Genomic DNA, 16,768 nt, shown 5'->3' with positions numbered 1-16,768 from the left:
CTAAACTTCTGCACATCTACACACACACTCAAGCAATCCAAAATTAGCAGTATTTTATCTTTGAGCCAAAACATGGACCAAATAATAAAAAATAATAAATCCAAATAGATTACAATATCTAAAAATAATAGAATAATGGAACAAAGAGGGTGGTTGAATATCTGAGCTACCCTCAGTTTTGGGGCCAAAACCCTCCACATAACATAGACCTCTTAGCGTTTCATTTTCACTCTCCAAACAACAGCTTGGGGAATAACCTTGACATATTCTAAGCGAAATATTCCCTCAAGAGAACAAGCGCCCACTTTCTCCTGACGAACAAATTGATACGTGGGAGTTTATGGAAAAACTCTCAGACAGCGTCAATGTGTGACACAGTGACTCAGCCTGTAGGCGGCCTCTCCACCACGTCAAAAGACTTCACCAATCTGTCTGGAGTGAAAGCAGACTGCCAGCCCATCCTCGAGTTTCACTACACGCTTAGCCGTGACACACACACACACACACACACACACACACACATACACACACACACACACACACACACACACAGATGAGCTCTTGTCTTTGAACTGAAAACACTGAATTTCATGCGCTGGATTTGAGCAACCACAGATTCTTGCTCCATATGAGGAAAAAAGTAAGTAATACAATTTTATTTGTATGTTTGTTTACACATATAGTTGGTCTGATTGTGTGTTGTAAAAGTGTGTACTGAGGCAGCTATTCCCTATGCTAAATCCCCACTTGTGTTGTCCTCTGCTAAAAGCAGAATATTTGTATTTATATTAATAATTTTCAAATTTTTTGGTATGTTATTTGTGCTTTATCAGCTGTACTATACACTTAATAAATATATACTATATACTGTTTATGCTACTATAATATAAACTACCAACTGTCATTTTCCAAATAATGAAAAAATACACTAATTCTTACCTAACAGAATAATACTACAATTAATGAATCCTGTAGTATTTCAAATTGAGTTCAGTATCAAAATAAAAGTAATCATTATGAAGAATTCTTTATATTTTAATGCATTGAGAGGTATACAGTAACTGCTTCATACACTGCTGGTGCCGTACCATTTTAAAAAATTAGGGGTAAAGTGAAAGGACACATGGACACAATTTGCTTTCACTCAATATATTGAATGGAGAAGATTAGCACGTGCTCCCCCCTAGAAATCCAACCGCATGTTTCCTTCATTCTGCTGCTGGAAAATATTCTACGAGAGTGAAAATTCCTCTGAGGCAAACACATTCCTGCCTGTCACACTGGCAACTTTGAAGTCTCAGCATTCATCAGATACATTCATCAGGTCATTGTACATTTTTGATTCAAAATCTTGACTTTTTAAAAGTCATTACAGCTGGTGGTTGTAACTAAGTGTTCTTAGTTTCTCATCACTGCTGTGCATTTGGTCCTGTGGTGTAATGATGTGGTAGTTATTACGATAAAAGAGGTAAAATGCATCCATTGTCTTAATAGTTCATATTTTTTCATCTTTGATTGTCGACTGAGCATTTCCTAGTTTAGTCGTTTATGGGGGTTTTGTAAATGTGGAAAAAAAATCAATTAACAATTTGTGATTGGCCAGGGTGATGTCTTCAGTTTGCTTGTTTTGTCGATTTAATAATAGTTTTTTTAAACATATTCAATTACCTGTCATATATTGACAAAAAACAAAATGTGAAAGAAACAGGAACCAGAGAATATTTAACATTTTTGCTTAGAAAATGACCAGAAGCGATCTGTTTGATGTTATCGATTAATTGACCAATAATTGCAGCTCTGTTTTGGTGATATTACTGAGTGGCTAATGGAGGAAATTTGATATTCAGCATTTGGGAAATGTAAGATCAAACCAATGTGAAGACTAATGGAAAACTAATATGAAGAAATTCAAGCACTCAAGCAGTCCTTGGTAACTGAGTAAAAGCACTATACTATAAACTGAATGCTCTGTTAAGAAGAAGAAAAATATAACATGCATTACTGTATGAACTGTGCACTTGTAAATGCTTCTAATGTTTTGTAGTCACTTGTTTCTTAATGAATATATGGCAAATATAATGTTTTAATTGGAACTGATGCACACATTGACTGACAGATTAATTTTGCAATTTTTCCCCAGCAGGACCCTCGTCTATTCCTTTTGCAACACATTAAAGACACAAAGATGATCAAAGGATTAACTCAGTAACTTCAATAGAAAATATTTATTTGAGCTATGAACACATTATCTGCCACACCATTTTATGGAAAGATGTTTTTTAGCAGCCTGTATGCTTAGGAAACGCATCAGGACCCTCACTCCTGCCAGGGTGGGGAAAGTGATTGTGCTGTATACAAAAAATACAATCACGGAACCCTTTAGCAAGGCACTGTGGGTGTCAGTGTGGTTTCACTGGTCAACTTACAGGTGTGAACATAGAACTAGATTAACGTGAATTGGTGTTACGCTGAATTAATGCTCAGTACACAACGTCTTCCTGTGATAACACGGTTATGAATACGGTCGACTTTGCCTGATGTGTAAACACACTGTGTGATGTTTATGTGCCTTTACATTTTTCTGTCCTTCAGATTTTGAAAGCACCTTGTCTCCTCTTGAGTCTGTTCACAAGTTTGAATCTCTGCTCTGGAAAATTTGGGACACCGATAACTGATGATGTGAGCAAGCTGTCATTATTGGTGAGATTACTGAGTTGCTACAGACACGAATGCATAACAGGCACAGTATATTTTGCTGTCATGTGATCCCTGAGTTTGTGTATATGTGCTGTATGTTAAGAAAATGTCACTATGAGACTCTTCTATTGCTGATATTACATTGTAAAAATATTTCTCTCTCTTTCATTCTCTCCATTGTAGAAGCAGAATATCCCCTCTGATTATGAAATTCCTGTTAGTTACATTCCCAAAGAAGTGGTAGGTATAAATCTGTGAAGACAGACATAATGTGAAACAGTCAAATAGAGATAGAGACACTTTAATATTGAACAAAAGATGCTGATCGTTTTTATACCTGCATCTCCAGGCTGGCACTTGCTGGGTGGTATTAAATATCTATCCATTAGAGCAAAGTCTTCGGAAGCTGGCTAATATGTTTGGTGCCATCTCCTCCAACAAAGAAAACATAATTGTCTTCATTGCAATGCTGAAGAGTTTACGCTTCACCTATGAACATGAGGAACTGGTAGGTAATCTGTAAGTAATCTTCTGCCTGCGTGCAAACAGTATTTGAATGCAAGCCAGCAAGTAGCAGGACAAATCTGAAACACGGATTGTGCAAATGCAGCTCAGTTCTAGGCATGAGTATGCAATATTTTGGACATTCAGTGACTGTTTTGCACATTTAATCACATAATTGAGTTATTTCAGGATTGCTTGTTGTCTGATCCCCCAGGAAACAGCGATGCAAGTCTTCCAGTGTCACTACCAGGAAAGAAGCTTAATGTCTAGTCTTTACTTTGACTACATCAAAGACGTCTTACATGCTGCCGCTCAAGAAACATCCGGCTTCTCATGCAAGCCGCCACCATGCCTTAATCCAACACCAGGTACGTCATTCATTTACATTTACATTTTTTGATTTTGAATGGATGCCTCACAAGCTAGAGCGGCTTAGTAGCATATTAGTGGGAACATATTGATTTGGGGTCAAGGCCTCACAGCTGTGGACAGGAAACATATGTGACCTTGAACACACAGAAAATGACATGTTGTTAAAGGGACTATATGATCAAAAGCTGCATTAAAAGTAAGTTTCATGCAGCTAGTACTTGGGAAAGCCTTTTATGCCACTTGATATCTCAAAAAGGGAAGCAAACTGAAATTACTTTGCATATGCCTGTGACTAAGCCTGAGTCCCACCAGAATCCTCTTAACTGGCTCAATAATTAAACATCAAGGGGATTGGACTATCCACTATCAGATTTCTGTGTAACTGTAACTGTATTCAATAAAATTTCCCAAAATTTTCATCCCTCCAGGGAATCAGGAGGACGGACGTAGACACAGCTGGTCAAAGAGAACGCCCTTGCTTCTGGTTCTCATCCCCTTCACAGCTTGTGTTGTTCTTATAGTGTGGCTGGTAAGTGCATGAATTTTCACCTTAACTCTTTAAGATCTTTAACAAACCAAAGGTAATGGTAATTTTTTTTGCAACATGAAAAAAAAAAAAAAAACAGTCACTGAACCTTTAGCAAATGCGATCACTCGGTTAAATTTTAGTTTGTCCAATATCTTTGCTTTATGACCGAATACCTGCAAAACTAATGACGCTCACATCAGTCTCAGCTGTACTTGGTGTTTATTGCTAGTTAGAAAATGCTAAGAAAAGATAGCTGCTAAACATTAGCGTGTTGGCATTGTCATTGCGAGAGTGTTAGCATTTATCTCAAAGCACTACTGCCTCACAGTGTTGCTAGCATGGCTGTAGTGTTTTTAAAATACAGTTCAAGCATAAAAAATAAAATAAATAAAAGCTGTGTTTTACTGCGAGTTTTGTAACACAATTATCGCACTATTCAGGCCGATAATTGCACATATGCATAAAAGGTCAATAATGTCAAACTCAGAAAGCATGAATGGTTTCTATACCACAATGAGCACTTTTTATTGCTAGCAATTTTCAGCACGTTCTTCATGCTTCCGCCTCTTCAGGGATGAAATATTCTGCTGGGAGCCATTTCATAATTAATTATTTAGAGAGGATGCTATCCTGGGTATATATCATAAACTGTACATACCTCATATTATAGTGGTTTGCCTCCTTTTTAATATTATACATTCCGATAAGCCTCCATGAAAGAAAAAATATCCTTGGCGCTAAATTTTCCATCAACTACATTGACCCTTGTGCCTTTTGGTTTCTGTGGGTCAGTCTTATAAAGCCTGCATGATAATGTGCCCTCATTTTAGTGAGCACTTCCAGGAAGGCAATTCTTGTAAAGTTAAGAACTGCTCATGAAATATTCAGTGGTACTTTGAAGCCCTGTTATTACCTAATGTATTGATGTTTGCATTGGAGATTTATTATCTGTCATTTGAACATCATAGAAAACAGGATAGAAGAATACTGTTCACGCTGTCAGAGTGATTTTCTATCTTTCCTTTTTTCATTTTTAGGTCAAGTCTGGCAGGCGTTTACCAGTGTGCTACACTGAAAATAACCAAATGGCACCTTCTGACATGATCCCAAGTGTGTCTGTCTCCATCCCACTTCAAACACTCACCCACGCTGCTGACACTCAGCCAGCGGGGGAGGCGATCCCTGAACATGAAAGTGGATGAAGCGCAATTAATAAAGAGGAGAAGGATATTTCAGACAGCAGTTTAACAACTCGCTCTCCAGGTTGTTCGGTTATTGGCAGGAGCCTGCTGGATAAGCGAGTGTGGTCTGACACTCTGCTTTCACTCATCCGAGTGCATGGGCTTGAGCTATGAGAGAAAACTCACCTGCTGTGAAGATTGGGTGTATCACAAAATTCCCCAGGCATTTCTAACACTTAACCATCCAAAGAGATTTCTTTTCATACCAGAGGAAGATCTCTCAACACAATGGCTGGTTATCTGCCAAAATGGCTGGTGAAGTACTTTAATTGTCTCGCCTTGGCCAGCGTTTAACAGCATGTGGCTGGCCTGTTCTGAGCACACCACGTTGATTTATTTTGTTTTATCCCTGTTACTCTGTACTGGTTCCATCGCTGGAGCCACAGATCAAAATGATATCACACTGTTTGGAGGACGTCAGTTCATTCTGAGATGGGACTCCTGTCATCAGCTTGTTGGCTCTGTCCTGGTGGTCATAGAGACTGTCATTTCACTGCTGTCGAATTAACAGTTAAGACACTGAGTCCCATCCTGCTCCTGTATTCTGACTTCTGCTTAAATGCGTATGCCAAGAGGTACATTCCTACCAATACCATCTTTAAAAAAACAACTGAAACGCAACAGCAGCTTGTCTTGTACTTGTTGACATTATTATGATCTGTGATCTGTCACAAATTGCAAAGCTGCTAGTCACAAACAACACGCTGAGCAGTTCAACAAGCGCCCTACTTTGTGTATCAAAGATCTGACCAGATGGCAGATAGCCATTGCCAGAGGCACTTTCAATCCCGTCATTGTATCTCAAAGCTGTTGCCCAATGATCTATAGCTGCTGCTCAGCCACAGTGAGTGTGTTAGAGTTTTTAATGCCTTATTCACTGAGTCAATCATGTTCAGTCATGAGAACATGACTCCCCGAGTGTGAGTGCTATAGTACTGTATGTGTCAGGGAGAGGGAGCGAGAGACAGGACAGGCAGGATGACAGAAAGTGAGGGAGATAGGGATAGATAGATGGATGGACGGATGAGCTCAGCGAGAAGCATAAGGAGGGCTTGTTCTCGTCACAAAAGAACTGGCCGTAGGCTGGAGGAAATGCCAGTTTCAAACACGACTGATGTCGGCAGATCCCTATGAATCAACAGGCAAAGAATCTTTCCAGACCACAGGCTATGTAGCCTCATCTACAGAGGATGGTTAGTATTCCAATAACAATTTTCTGTATTCAAATGATTTACTTCCAAAACAAATCAATGAAATGTGGAAAGATGTACCTTTATTAAAATGTTTTCCTGTTGGCGACAAACTCTACAAATTATACTGTTGTTTATTTTCATTTTAATGACCAATTTATATGATTTTCTTTCTTTTTTTGTGAAAGTGTGTATTTGTACTGTATGTGAAATATTTAAGTTATTTTGTTACAAGATAAACCACTTACCAAATTGAATTAACATTTTCCACAAGATTGTATTTTTTAAATGATTTTCATTCCAGTCAAGAATGTGAAGAAAGTAGACAAAATACTGTGAACACTCAGGGAAAATACAATATCACTGTGAAGTAACTCTGAAGTACATAAATCATCAGGGCAAATACTTCTACAACGGTGGGTTATATTTACTTGGATGCCAATAGATACATTCATCCAACCCCCTCAACCCCCCACCCCTCTCTCTTTCCCTCCCTGATTTCTGTGGCTTTCTTTTAAATATTTCTGTTTCTTTCTCCTGCAACATGGGCAAAGAGTTTGCCATCTTTATCTGTTTACCTCCTGATATTATTTTGAAAACTCACATAAAAGTGACAAAGTGTTATCAGGTGTTTTATAACTCGCTAATTGGTATTCATATGACCCACACTTGGAACAGTTGATAACAGTGATTTGGTCACTTTCCTCTTTTATGAAATGTTAACATTATTTTGTCTACTCTCTATGAGCAAAATGATACTGACAGTGTTATATGTATATTTTGTAAGTATGTGTCAATAATATAAAATATAGAAAGGGTCATGTTATTATTGTTGGAAAAACAGTGGAACACAGCAAACAGTTCAACTTCTGAAAGACGTGGACTTAATAAAATGCCTCTTTGAAGTGAAATATTTGGACTTTGTAATTTATAAGGATGTCAGAACTGAACAGAGATCATGAGTTCAACAAGAGCATTGTCAGGTCATCTGCTCAGGCCTCCCTGACCTTTGATGTAATTTCAAAGAGACACAAATTCACTGATAGAATTTTTTCATTACAATGGTTATTGATTGCACAAATAGTAGTGGCATTAATAAAAATGTTTTGGTGATTAAATTTTTAATAATAAAACTGTGTTTGTGGTTGTCATGCGTCACCAGAAGCAATGCTTTTTACCTGGATTTGTCATACTTAACTCCTTTGTTCTGATTGGACATTTGACTATGTTGAAAGGCGTTACAGTCTTGTGTTATTAAAACAAAATTTAAACATGTAGAAATTAAAAATATATATACACAGCACAGCACTTAAAATGGCGAAAAAATATAATTATTAAAAATCGAACTAAACTTTAACAATCATAACTCAAAAAGCCGTTTTGCTTTTCTGTGTTTTTTTCATTCACTCGAACTTTTGAAAAGATTGTGCTTTTATTTTATATGGAAACATCCGCCGGATACACTCAGACTTTTGTTTTGGAAAGCTGCTACATAGCGGTCGCCATTATTCTTCCTGGCTTGACGTCAGGGAGAAAGACGGTTAAATACTTTTAAAAATTGTATTTGGCGGTAAGCTGCAACACTCTCAGCCTATTCGGTGCAGTCGATTGATTGACTCATAAATTAGCGATACATCTTGAACACAGAATGGAGAAACGCTCAGATACTACAGGTAAGTTGCTAAGCTAGCGTTAGCAAGCTAACAGCAGCTGCCGCCGAGAACGGTGGTCAGAAAATAAGACGCAACATGTGCCATCTGTAGCAGCACGCAGTCTGCTGGCTCTTAATAGGTGGTCAACATGCATGTATCTAAATCTGTTCGACTATTTTTGGGCTAAATGTTGTAGTTAGCGAGACAAGCAGCTTTAGTGAGCACTGTCCAAGCGGTTTGATTTCAAAGTAAATCATTCATCTTCCGGATGCATTGGTCGACCGTTCCAGCGTGTAATGTGAACTGCGATAACTCCCCTAAGTAATACTGTGTTGCCTGCTTCGTCTGCTTAAAGTTAACTCTAACTCGGCTGCAGTTTTCGCGCTCATTCTCTTCTCGACTGCACATGCACACGCAGACGTGCACACTTTCAAACCATCTGCAGCGATCAAACGATGTCGATAGCACTGCACCGCCCCCTACAGCAGCTTGTGTCTCCACCTGCTAAAGGGTTGTGCTTGGACTGAAAGACGCAGAATAAAACATAAATACACATCACACCCATCATGTTAATACAGTTAAAGTAAGCCAGCTTACCCTGCTTAGCTATCATAGGGATCATGGTATTTAAGGTTAACTTACTATCTGTCATAGTGCAGAAGTACTTAAATTAACTCTTGCTAACTTATAAATATAACTATTTTAAAACTCACGTTGACTTCATGTTCTTTACAGGTGTTGGAGGTGCCCTTCCCCTTTCTTCCCTTCGCTTAATGGCTTCCCCTCTGCAGCTCACATATTCGTACATATGGCAGGTCATACGGCAGCGAAATGTGAAGCAGTATGTGAAAGTGGAAGAGTTTGTGACCATGGTAACGCAAACTGTTCCTGAGGTGATGAGTTTCAAGCAGACTGCTCAGCTCTTGTTGGGGTTGAGAGCAAGGGTGAGTTTCATTTCTTGTGTGTGAACATCCAACAATATAATTAACTTTATTTAAGCAACAGATATTTAAACAGTGCACTTAAATGGCTAGAAATGAAACCGATCAATGATCCATACTTGCAAATGTCAAAGTGTGTCGTGCACAAGAACAGAGCAATACTTTGGCTGCTGTCCAGTGGAGCCCTCCAGCAATCAAACAGTTTCTTTAAACACCACATGCCTCAATCACACTCATCTTGTGATGCTCCATGCTCTCCAGGCTTCTAAAATGGCCTTCATTCCTCCAGATTTGTTTCTTACGGTTACTGAACATCAAAGTGGATCCTCACACCACACTGTGTTGATGAACTCCATATGTTTCCTATTACAAATCACACACATCAAGAACAAAAGCAGCATGTAACATTATGGCTTTACTCTCTCTATCTTACAATGAAATTGAACGCCTCATTTATTTTGCAGAATTAGATGATAGTGTGTTTCAGAGATATATCTCCCAGCAGTTACACTCTATTTGTTTTTTGCTAGTTTTTTTTTTCTGATGACTTTAATCTTTTTCTTGTGCTGTAGATCATTTTGGATTTGCTTCACAAAGAGGGCCCACCAGATTCCCGAGCTATTCAAACTCTCATAAATAAGTTGAAGGTCTCTGCATCTTCAGGGGTAAGAATGAAAACTTTTTAATGATGAGAAACATAAACAGCACCCTCTTCAAGTGCATATGAGAGATTAAAATCTATAATTAAAGCTGACTTTTAGTATTTCCTGTGTTACAGAAGGACTCAGAAGTGGAGAAATCTCAAACAAACTTTATGGTGCTGGTCCAGAATCTGCTCAAAAACCCTGCAGAAAAGAAGCGCTTCTTCCAGGTATCCACATTGTAGTATTTCAAATTCAGGCTTGCAGCTCATGTGATAACGGATGCTTTGTGGCTGTACTTGAATATGACAACCTAGTGTTGCTTCTAATGTTGTCAGCACAACACACACACCTGGTCAGATTTGAGACTTGTTCCATTGTCTGAGTAATTTTCAAACTATACAGATAATTCAGCTGCTTTAAAACACAGTGCATGCAGAGCTATAACACATTAAATTCATGAATTTTGTACAAAGTGTTCTGCTCTCATAATTCTAATGTCACAGTGCTGTTAAACTCATACATATCCCTCTCTCTGCAGGAAGTGTTCCCTGTTCAGTACGGCACAAAGTTTGACACAGCACTTCAGGCTCTGACTGCAGGCCTGGTGTGCAAGCTGGAACAGCTTCTTCCTGTTCCCAATCTGTCGCAGGTATGAACATGTACTGTCACTGGATTTTTACTTTACTCTGGGGCAGTCACAGCAGGATGGGCTACTGGCTACAGACAGGAATTGCAGGAACTTCCTCCCAGCTCCATGGGTGTTTTGTAGTTGATCTTAACTGACAGACCAAAACAGAAACAGAATGTCACTTTGATTACTGTAATCATTTAACACACATTACAATATCTGGACACATTTTCAAAGTGTCTGCAAAGAGTCATTGAATTAAATTCCAGACTTTTCTAGACATTTCCAATTTTTGTTGGAATGTAGCATCAAACCAACTTAGTGGTAGTGGTGAAATAGGCTAAATGAATAATAAAGTGCAACAGTTCAGTATAAAGCCTCTTTGACTAGACTGACTCCAGACATGAGGCATTTAAGGCCTTGAAAACTGTATTTAAGACATATTTACGTTTTCTGAGGTGAAACCATGTGAGTTCATTTTAAACAAAGATATTTCATGTCGGACGGTGGAAACAGAAATGTATGATCCAACCTAAGAGTTACAATCAAAACTGGACCTCAAAGGTATTCATTACTTCCATTTCTTGCCTCTCAACTTCAGCTTGGTGCCATGATCTCATCTGAGCCTGCTGTCCTGGAGGCGTGTGGAGGCTTTATCCCTGAACCAGGGGACCTGAAGACTCTCCTCCTACACCAGCAGGCCAAAGGACTCCTTAGTATTAAAGGTATGCTTTAGGTGGTTTTGTATAAAGATCTGATAAAATAAAAAAACAAAAAAAGCGTTGCTCCCCACCTTATACAATGACATATTTATCAGTTTATACCAGAAGTCTTTTGTGTTTGCAAGATAGACGAGACAGTGAATATATGTTGAATACTTTAAATCATTAAATACCGTCAAAAAGAAAATTACAAAGCCTTTTCTTGTTGTGCAGCTACCATCTCATCATCAGTGGGCGACTGTGTACTCTCTTCACTTGCCTTCCGGCCCAAACCAGTAGAACCACCAACACCACCACCACCACCACCTCCACCTCCAGAATCACCAAAACGATTAGAGGTCACCCTCACTGAAACAAGCCCAGCCTCCCTCAGTGACACCGAAGACTTGGGAGTGATGTCAGATGAGTCGGACAGCCAAGCAACCCCTGCCGCTAGACCTCAGCAAAGAGGGCGATACAGTGATAAAGCGGACGATGGCAGTCCTGCAAAGGAAACAAGTCTCCCAACAATAGCTCAGCCGGAGAATCTGGCGCTGGAGAAGAGTTCTACACAGGAGCAGTCTGCCACAACTCTACAAAGCAGAGGAGAAGATGGAGCAACGGCAACACTCGAGAAACCAGAATTGCAGCGTACGCCCTTGAAGTCAATCCCTTTCAGGGTAGTTCAAGTGCCGATCAAAACTACCTCCACCTTACAGAACGCGGGCAATGCAGGAGCTAAAGATGGCCAAAAACCCCAGACCCAGCGAGTCACATTGCATCAGTGGGTGTCACAGATTGCCACTAACTCGCTCTCACTCCCAGCCTTGCCACCACTTCCTCCACCCAGTCTGAGTGCAGGTGACGACATGAAGCCAAGCTTGAGAAGAAAAAAGCAAATTAGGCCTCCAGCTGACAGATTTACTTGCAGCGTATGCGATAAGAGCTTCCCTTATCAGTCCAAGCTAATGGACCACGAGCGCATTCATACAGGAGAGAAGCCTTTCGTGTGCACAGCATGCAACAAGAGCTTCCGAACACAGGCGTTCCTCAACAACCACCTGAAGACCCACAGCACGGCGCGTCCTTATGCTTGCGGCCAGTGCGGCAAGTGTTTCACCAAACTGCAGAGCTTGACGAAGCACATGCTCGCCCACAGCGGCCAAAAGCCCTTCTACTGCAACATCTGCAACAAGGGCTTCACGCAGTCCACCTACTTCAAAAGACACATGGAGTGCCACACAAGCCAGATGACGTTCCCCTGCAAGCACTGCAGCAAAAGCTTCCCAACGGCTTTCAAGCTGTCGAACCACGAGCGCTGGCACACCAGAGATCGCCCTCACATGTGCGAGCGATGTGGGAAGAGATTCCTCGTCCCCAGCTTGTTGAAGAGACACATGGGCTACCACATCGGCGACCGTCAGTATCTCTGCTCCCAGTGCGGCAAGACCTTTGTCTACTTGTCTGACCTGAAGAGGCACCAGCAAGACCACGTGCCCAAAGCTAAGATCCCGTGCCCGATCTGCCAAAAGAAGTTCTCCAGTAAGTACTGCCTGAGGGTTCACCTGAGGATCCACACCAGAGAGAGACCCTACCGGTGCTCCATATGTGACAAGACCTTTACTCAGGTCGGGAATCTGAAGGTTCACATCAGGTTACACACCAACGAGCGACCTTTCAGCTGCGACGTGTGCGGAAAAACCTATAAGCTGGCATCCCATCTCAACGTCCACAAAAGGACTCATACTTGCAAGAAGCCCTGGACGTGTGACACGTGTGGGAAGGGATTCTCCGTCCCCGGGCTTCTGAAGAAGCACGAGCAGTTACATACAAGGGACGCCAACCCTGACTTCTCTGGTAAACGGAGGCACAGGGGTAAGCACAAGAAGCACTCCCTCAAGAGGAAGTATGACGAGGAAGACGAGGGAAGTGATGATTATTAATCCAAAAATATATATTTTGTAATAAATATAAACTCTGATCAGGGGTGATACTGATCAGTGAAATAATTAAAATAGGCTTGTCCAGAAGTTTAATACGTAAGTGAACCTTTGAACCATGTCAAAGTTTGACTTGTGGTGATTAGATCATCATGATGGCTTGGGTTCTGAAAACAACATTTTGAATGACGTTATGATAATTTTTTCTGATCATTGGATTTTAAGACTACCAATATCAATTATAATTTGCATTATAATGGGTATTAGCCAGCACCAGTCATTGCCTGGCCAGCAGGAGCATCTCAATTAATAAAGTCCATTGTTTTACTGTTCCTCATATAATTAGGTGATGTGACAAAATTAGTTTAAGTAATGTTACCCAAAGCTGTCACATTTTGAGAACAATAAGGAAACATTTTGATAATTATCTGGTATGTTTGGGAATTTTTAATCGTCATTTTCATTCGTAAGAACTGGTGGCTTTTGAACAGTGACAAAAAATTAATTTTTCAAGAGACATTTACAAGATGGATATCATGTAAAAAATGAAAGTATTTCAATGCATGTGACTGTAGATAATTTGTCTGCTATGTAATAAAACGCTGTAGTGTCATAGGAAACATTTAACTTTGTTACAGTATTTTTGTGGACATTGTAGTGCTGCAAAAGTACTTTCACCACATGTTTTTATATGTAACTTTGAACTGTAAACATTACAATTACTCTGCTTTTGTTTTAGACTGAAAATTAGCTGATTTATGTTTTTTAGGATTTCAGTCACACCATTTATTGCTCTAACGGTGCTGAATTAACACAGGAAAACATTGAGAATTTTGATTTAGGTCAAACACAAGAATCATTTAACATTATGCAAATGTGTGATGAGATTGTGCTATGAATCTTATCTTTGCTTTACTTACCCTATTGTGAGTGGCCTTGTATAAGCCACAAAGTAATGTAGCTGTTCTCAATATTTTTTTGTTTTTGATGTTTTACAGAAAAATAAATACTCTTAGCAAAGAACAGTTTTCTTAGTGGTGTCTTATCTTGTGAAATCCTTGTCCTGAGGTGGGACTTAAATATGGGTTTATGTTTAGTCAGCATTGGTGTGTAGGAACCATTCAGACCAAAGTCCTATATTGAAGTGTGTAAGTGTTAAAAAATGAAAGTGCTTGAAATGGGGAAAAAAAGTGTGCACTGTGAATCAACTATTATATATTATATTATTGGATTAATGTGAGCTCCTTTTTGTAGTTAAATCTATAATATTTGATCATGTTTTTAAAAGCTCATTGTATGGTCTGTATAAATCTTAAATTGTCAAGTCAGCTGCTAAATGAAGTTGAGAAAAAAGCACAACGCCAGGTCCTCCTGAACTACAGGACTACAAGTGAGCAGCAAATCAAAAAATGGTCAACACCGGGGATGGGTGTGTAATGTATACATTTTTCATTTATGCAATTTCAAACAATCTACAGCAGGTGCTGCTAGAGGACATGTGAGCTGTGCTCTTGAGAAAGAAGAAGATTTGGTGATTACTTGAGGAGAAAATACAGTGCAGACACGGCTTCTTTCTTTGTACAAGAGAGTGTAACTTTTGCCCAGCCTCATCTGCCTCCTCATGTTATTCAAGGGCCTATAAGAAACACCAGAGAAAAAACATTACATTGAATATTAATATCTGATTGAGTTCAAATATCCATTGTTGTAGACATGTTTTTATAGACCTCTGCTAGACCGGAGAAACCTTCAAGACCACAGTCTTTCTGTTCTTTCTATTCGATTCTAACCTGTGAGTTGTATCAGTGATCTTTTGTGCTGTGGTTGAACCTTTCTGCAGGACTGTGTTTGGACTTTTTGTTATTTATGTTTGAACACTTTTTGGACCTTATGTTTGGACTCATTAATTTGGATGTTATGGTTATTATTATTATTAACTTACCTTGTGTTACTCATGGTTACTCTACTTCCTGTCTTTGCCCAGTGATTGTCTGCTCTGCCGTAATGCGTTTCACCTGCGTTCAATCACCCTCACCTCCCTTGTTCTTTTTAGTCTCTGTGCTCCCGTCTGTCTTTGTCACTTTGTCCTGTTTTACTCTGAATGTCTCTGCTCCTGATTCTTTGAGTATTTGGATTATCTGCTGTACTCCTGTTTTGGTTCCAGCGTTCCCTGTTGCATCCTGTTTTGCCCTCATTTTGAGTGTGTGTTCTCAGCATTCTCACCGTTTTTGTAAGTTTGTGTTTATTCTTCATTTAATAAATCACCTTCTCAACCTACTTTGGATGGTCTGTATCTGGGTCTTTAAAACTACATAACCTGACACTTGAGCCTTTCAGCTCTTCTGCACATGGAAGCCATGACAGAATGATTTAAAGCTGACTGACTTTACCTCCTATGGTAAATTCACATTGGTCAGGTCACTTGTGTTTTGAAGAGACTTGATCTGGTAAAACAAAGATTAAGCCATTAAATGAATGAATGAAGAGCAATTTAATGAGCCACCGTTTGCACTAAATACAGTATATTTCAAAGCTTTTATTTTTATTTTTTATTTTGATGTACTTCCACAGATGAAACCCAGTGGTTGCCTGATGAAGTGCTGATGACCCTCTGGCCACAACCAAACATTCAGAAACAGCTTCTCACCACAGCAGCAAACGGTCAAGTCTTCACATACCTCAGCAACACAACCTAAAGGTGAGCGTGTGAATCGTACATAGTTCAAAATTGTATGAAACAAGGTTTATCTACAACTTCGAGAGCTGTCACTGTGCTAACTAGGTGACGTTGCATTCAACAGACATGTTGCAGGCTCTTTGGGCATCAGATGAAGTCAAAGTGATGCTCACCCAATGGGCAGAGGAGAGTATCCACGCTCAGCTGAGCTCTGAGCTTTGATAAGACCACCACCAACTGAAAGGTGCACTGAGCTGCTGATCGGTGTGTTTATTATCAGATCGGCCCACACTCTTATCATCCTTTACACATTATGACATTTTGATTCAGTGTAAAATATTTAGAGCGTATAGAGTATAGCTTAAATTAAGTAACTAGGTCTGTGAAAGCAAAGCTGAAAGTTGAATGGATCTTATACTTTTTTTGTATTTCTTTGTTTACTTAATTGTCTTCTACCTTTAGTTGTGTGCGGTAGACACTGAGGCAATGCTCTGTTGTTGTCGCTTGGTTGGACAAGCTCCTCTGTTGTTCTGTTAGGCAGAAGGTCTGAGGTCAACAGCAGACCCTAGAAAGTCCAAATTAGGCCGCATTCCTCTTCTAACCCTCTTAGTGCTTTAGAGGTCACTGAGGACATCCTCCATGGATCTCCACCTCACTATGCCCGAGGCAATGATCTTTTCCCCTTTAACACTCAGGATGGGCCCCATGTTGTTTAGTTTTTATGACTGCACTTAGTAGTAGTAACAGTAGTTCTTTGATTTTTTTTTGTTTTTCCTTCCTCCTTTATTCCCTCAGGATTTCAGTCCAGGCAGATTCCTCCTTGATGTTTAATTGATGGGTCCTCGCATCTGCTCCTCATTGAAGATGAAGGAAGTTGTCACGACATTTCTAGGAGCTTAATTTCATTTCCTGTGTTATTGAATGTTCAATTCAGGACTTCATATTTATTATTTTAGTTTAGCTGCACCCCAACTGCTTCATGCTTTATCAGTTACAACTGCCCTCCTGCTCTTACTGACACTGATGTGTGTGTGTGTGTGTGTGTGTTATAG

The 16,768-nt window shown here is 39.7% G+C and overlaps 2 protein-coding genes across 2 annotated transcripts; both read left to right on the top strand.

Annotated features, from left to right (window-relative positions):
* Positions 1-467: 467 nt before the first annotated feature.
* LOC111663653 (uncharacterized) lies at positions 468-7,444 on the top strand. The gene is made up of 7 exons (XM_023417932.2): positions 468-640; positions 2,593-2,700; positions 2,881-2,937; positions 3,047-3,205; positions 3,416-3,569; positions 4,002-4,102; positions 5,140-7,444. Exons 1-7 carry the CDS (start codon positions 629-631, stop codon positions 5,302-5,304), a joined length of 756 nt encoding a protein of 251 aa, XP_023273700.1. The 5' UTR covers positions 468-628; the 3' UTR covers positions 5,305-7,444.
* A 574-nt stretch (positions 7,445-8,018) lies between these two features.
* On the top strand, positions 8,019-15,316 carry LOC111663707 (uncharacterized). The gene is made up of 7 exons (XM_023418017.2): positions 8,019-8,206; positions 8,921-9,129; positions 9,699-9,791; positions 9,905-9,997; positions 10,309-10,419; positions 11,000-11,123; positions 11,334-15,316. The coding sequence occupies exons 1-7, from the start codon at positions 8,182-8,184 to the stop codon at positions 13,040-13,042; spliced, it is 2,364 nt and encodes a 787-aa protein (XP_023273785.1). The 5' UTR covers positions 8,019-8,181; the 3' UTR covers positions 13,043-15,316.
* The last annotated feature ends 1,452 nt before the right edge of the window (positions 15,317-16,768 follow it).

The sequence above is a fragment of the Seriola lalandi genome, unplaced genomic scaffold (genome assembly GCF_002814215.2).
Source record: "Seriola lalandi dorsalis isolate HSWRI2012SDOR001 ecotype SW California unplaced genomic scaffold, Sedor1 jcf7180002054579, whole genome shotgun sequence".
Taxonomy (NCBI): Eukaryota; Metazoa; Chordata; class Actinopteri; order Carangiformes; family Carangidae; genus Seriola; species Seriola lalandi.
This window is presented reverse-complemented; position numbering and strand designations above follow the sequence as displayed.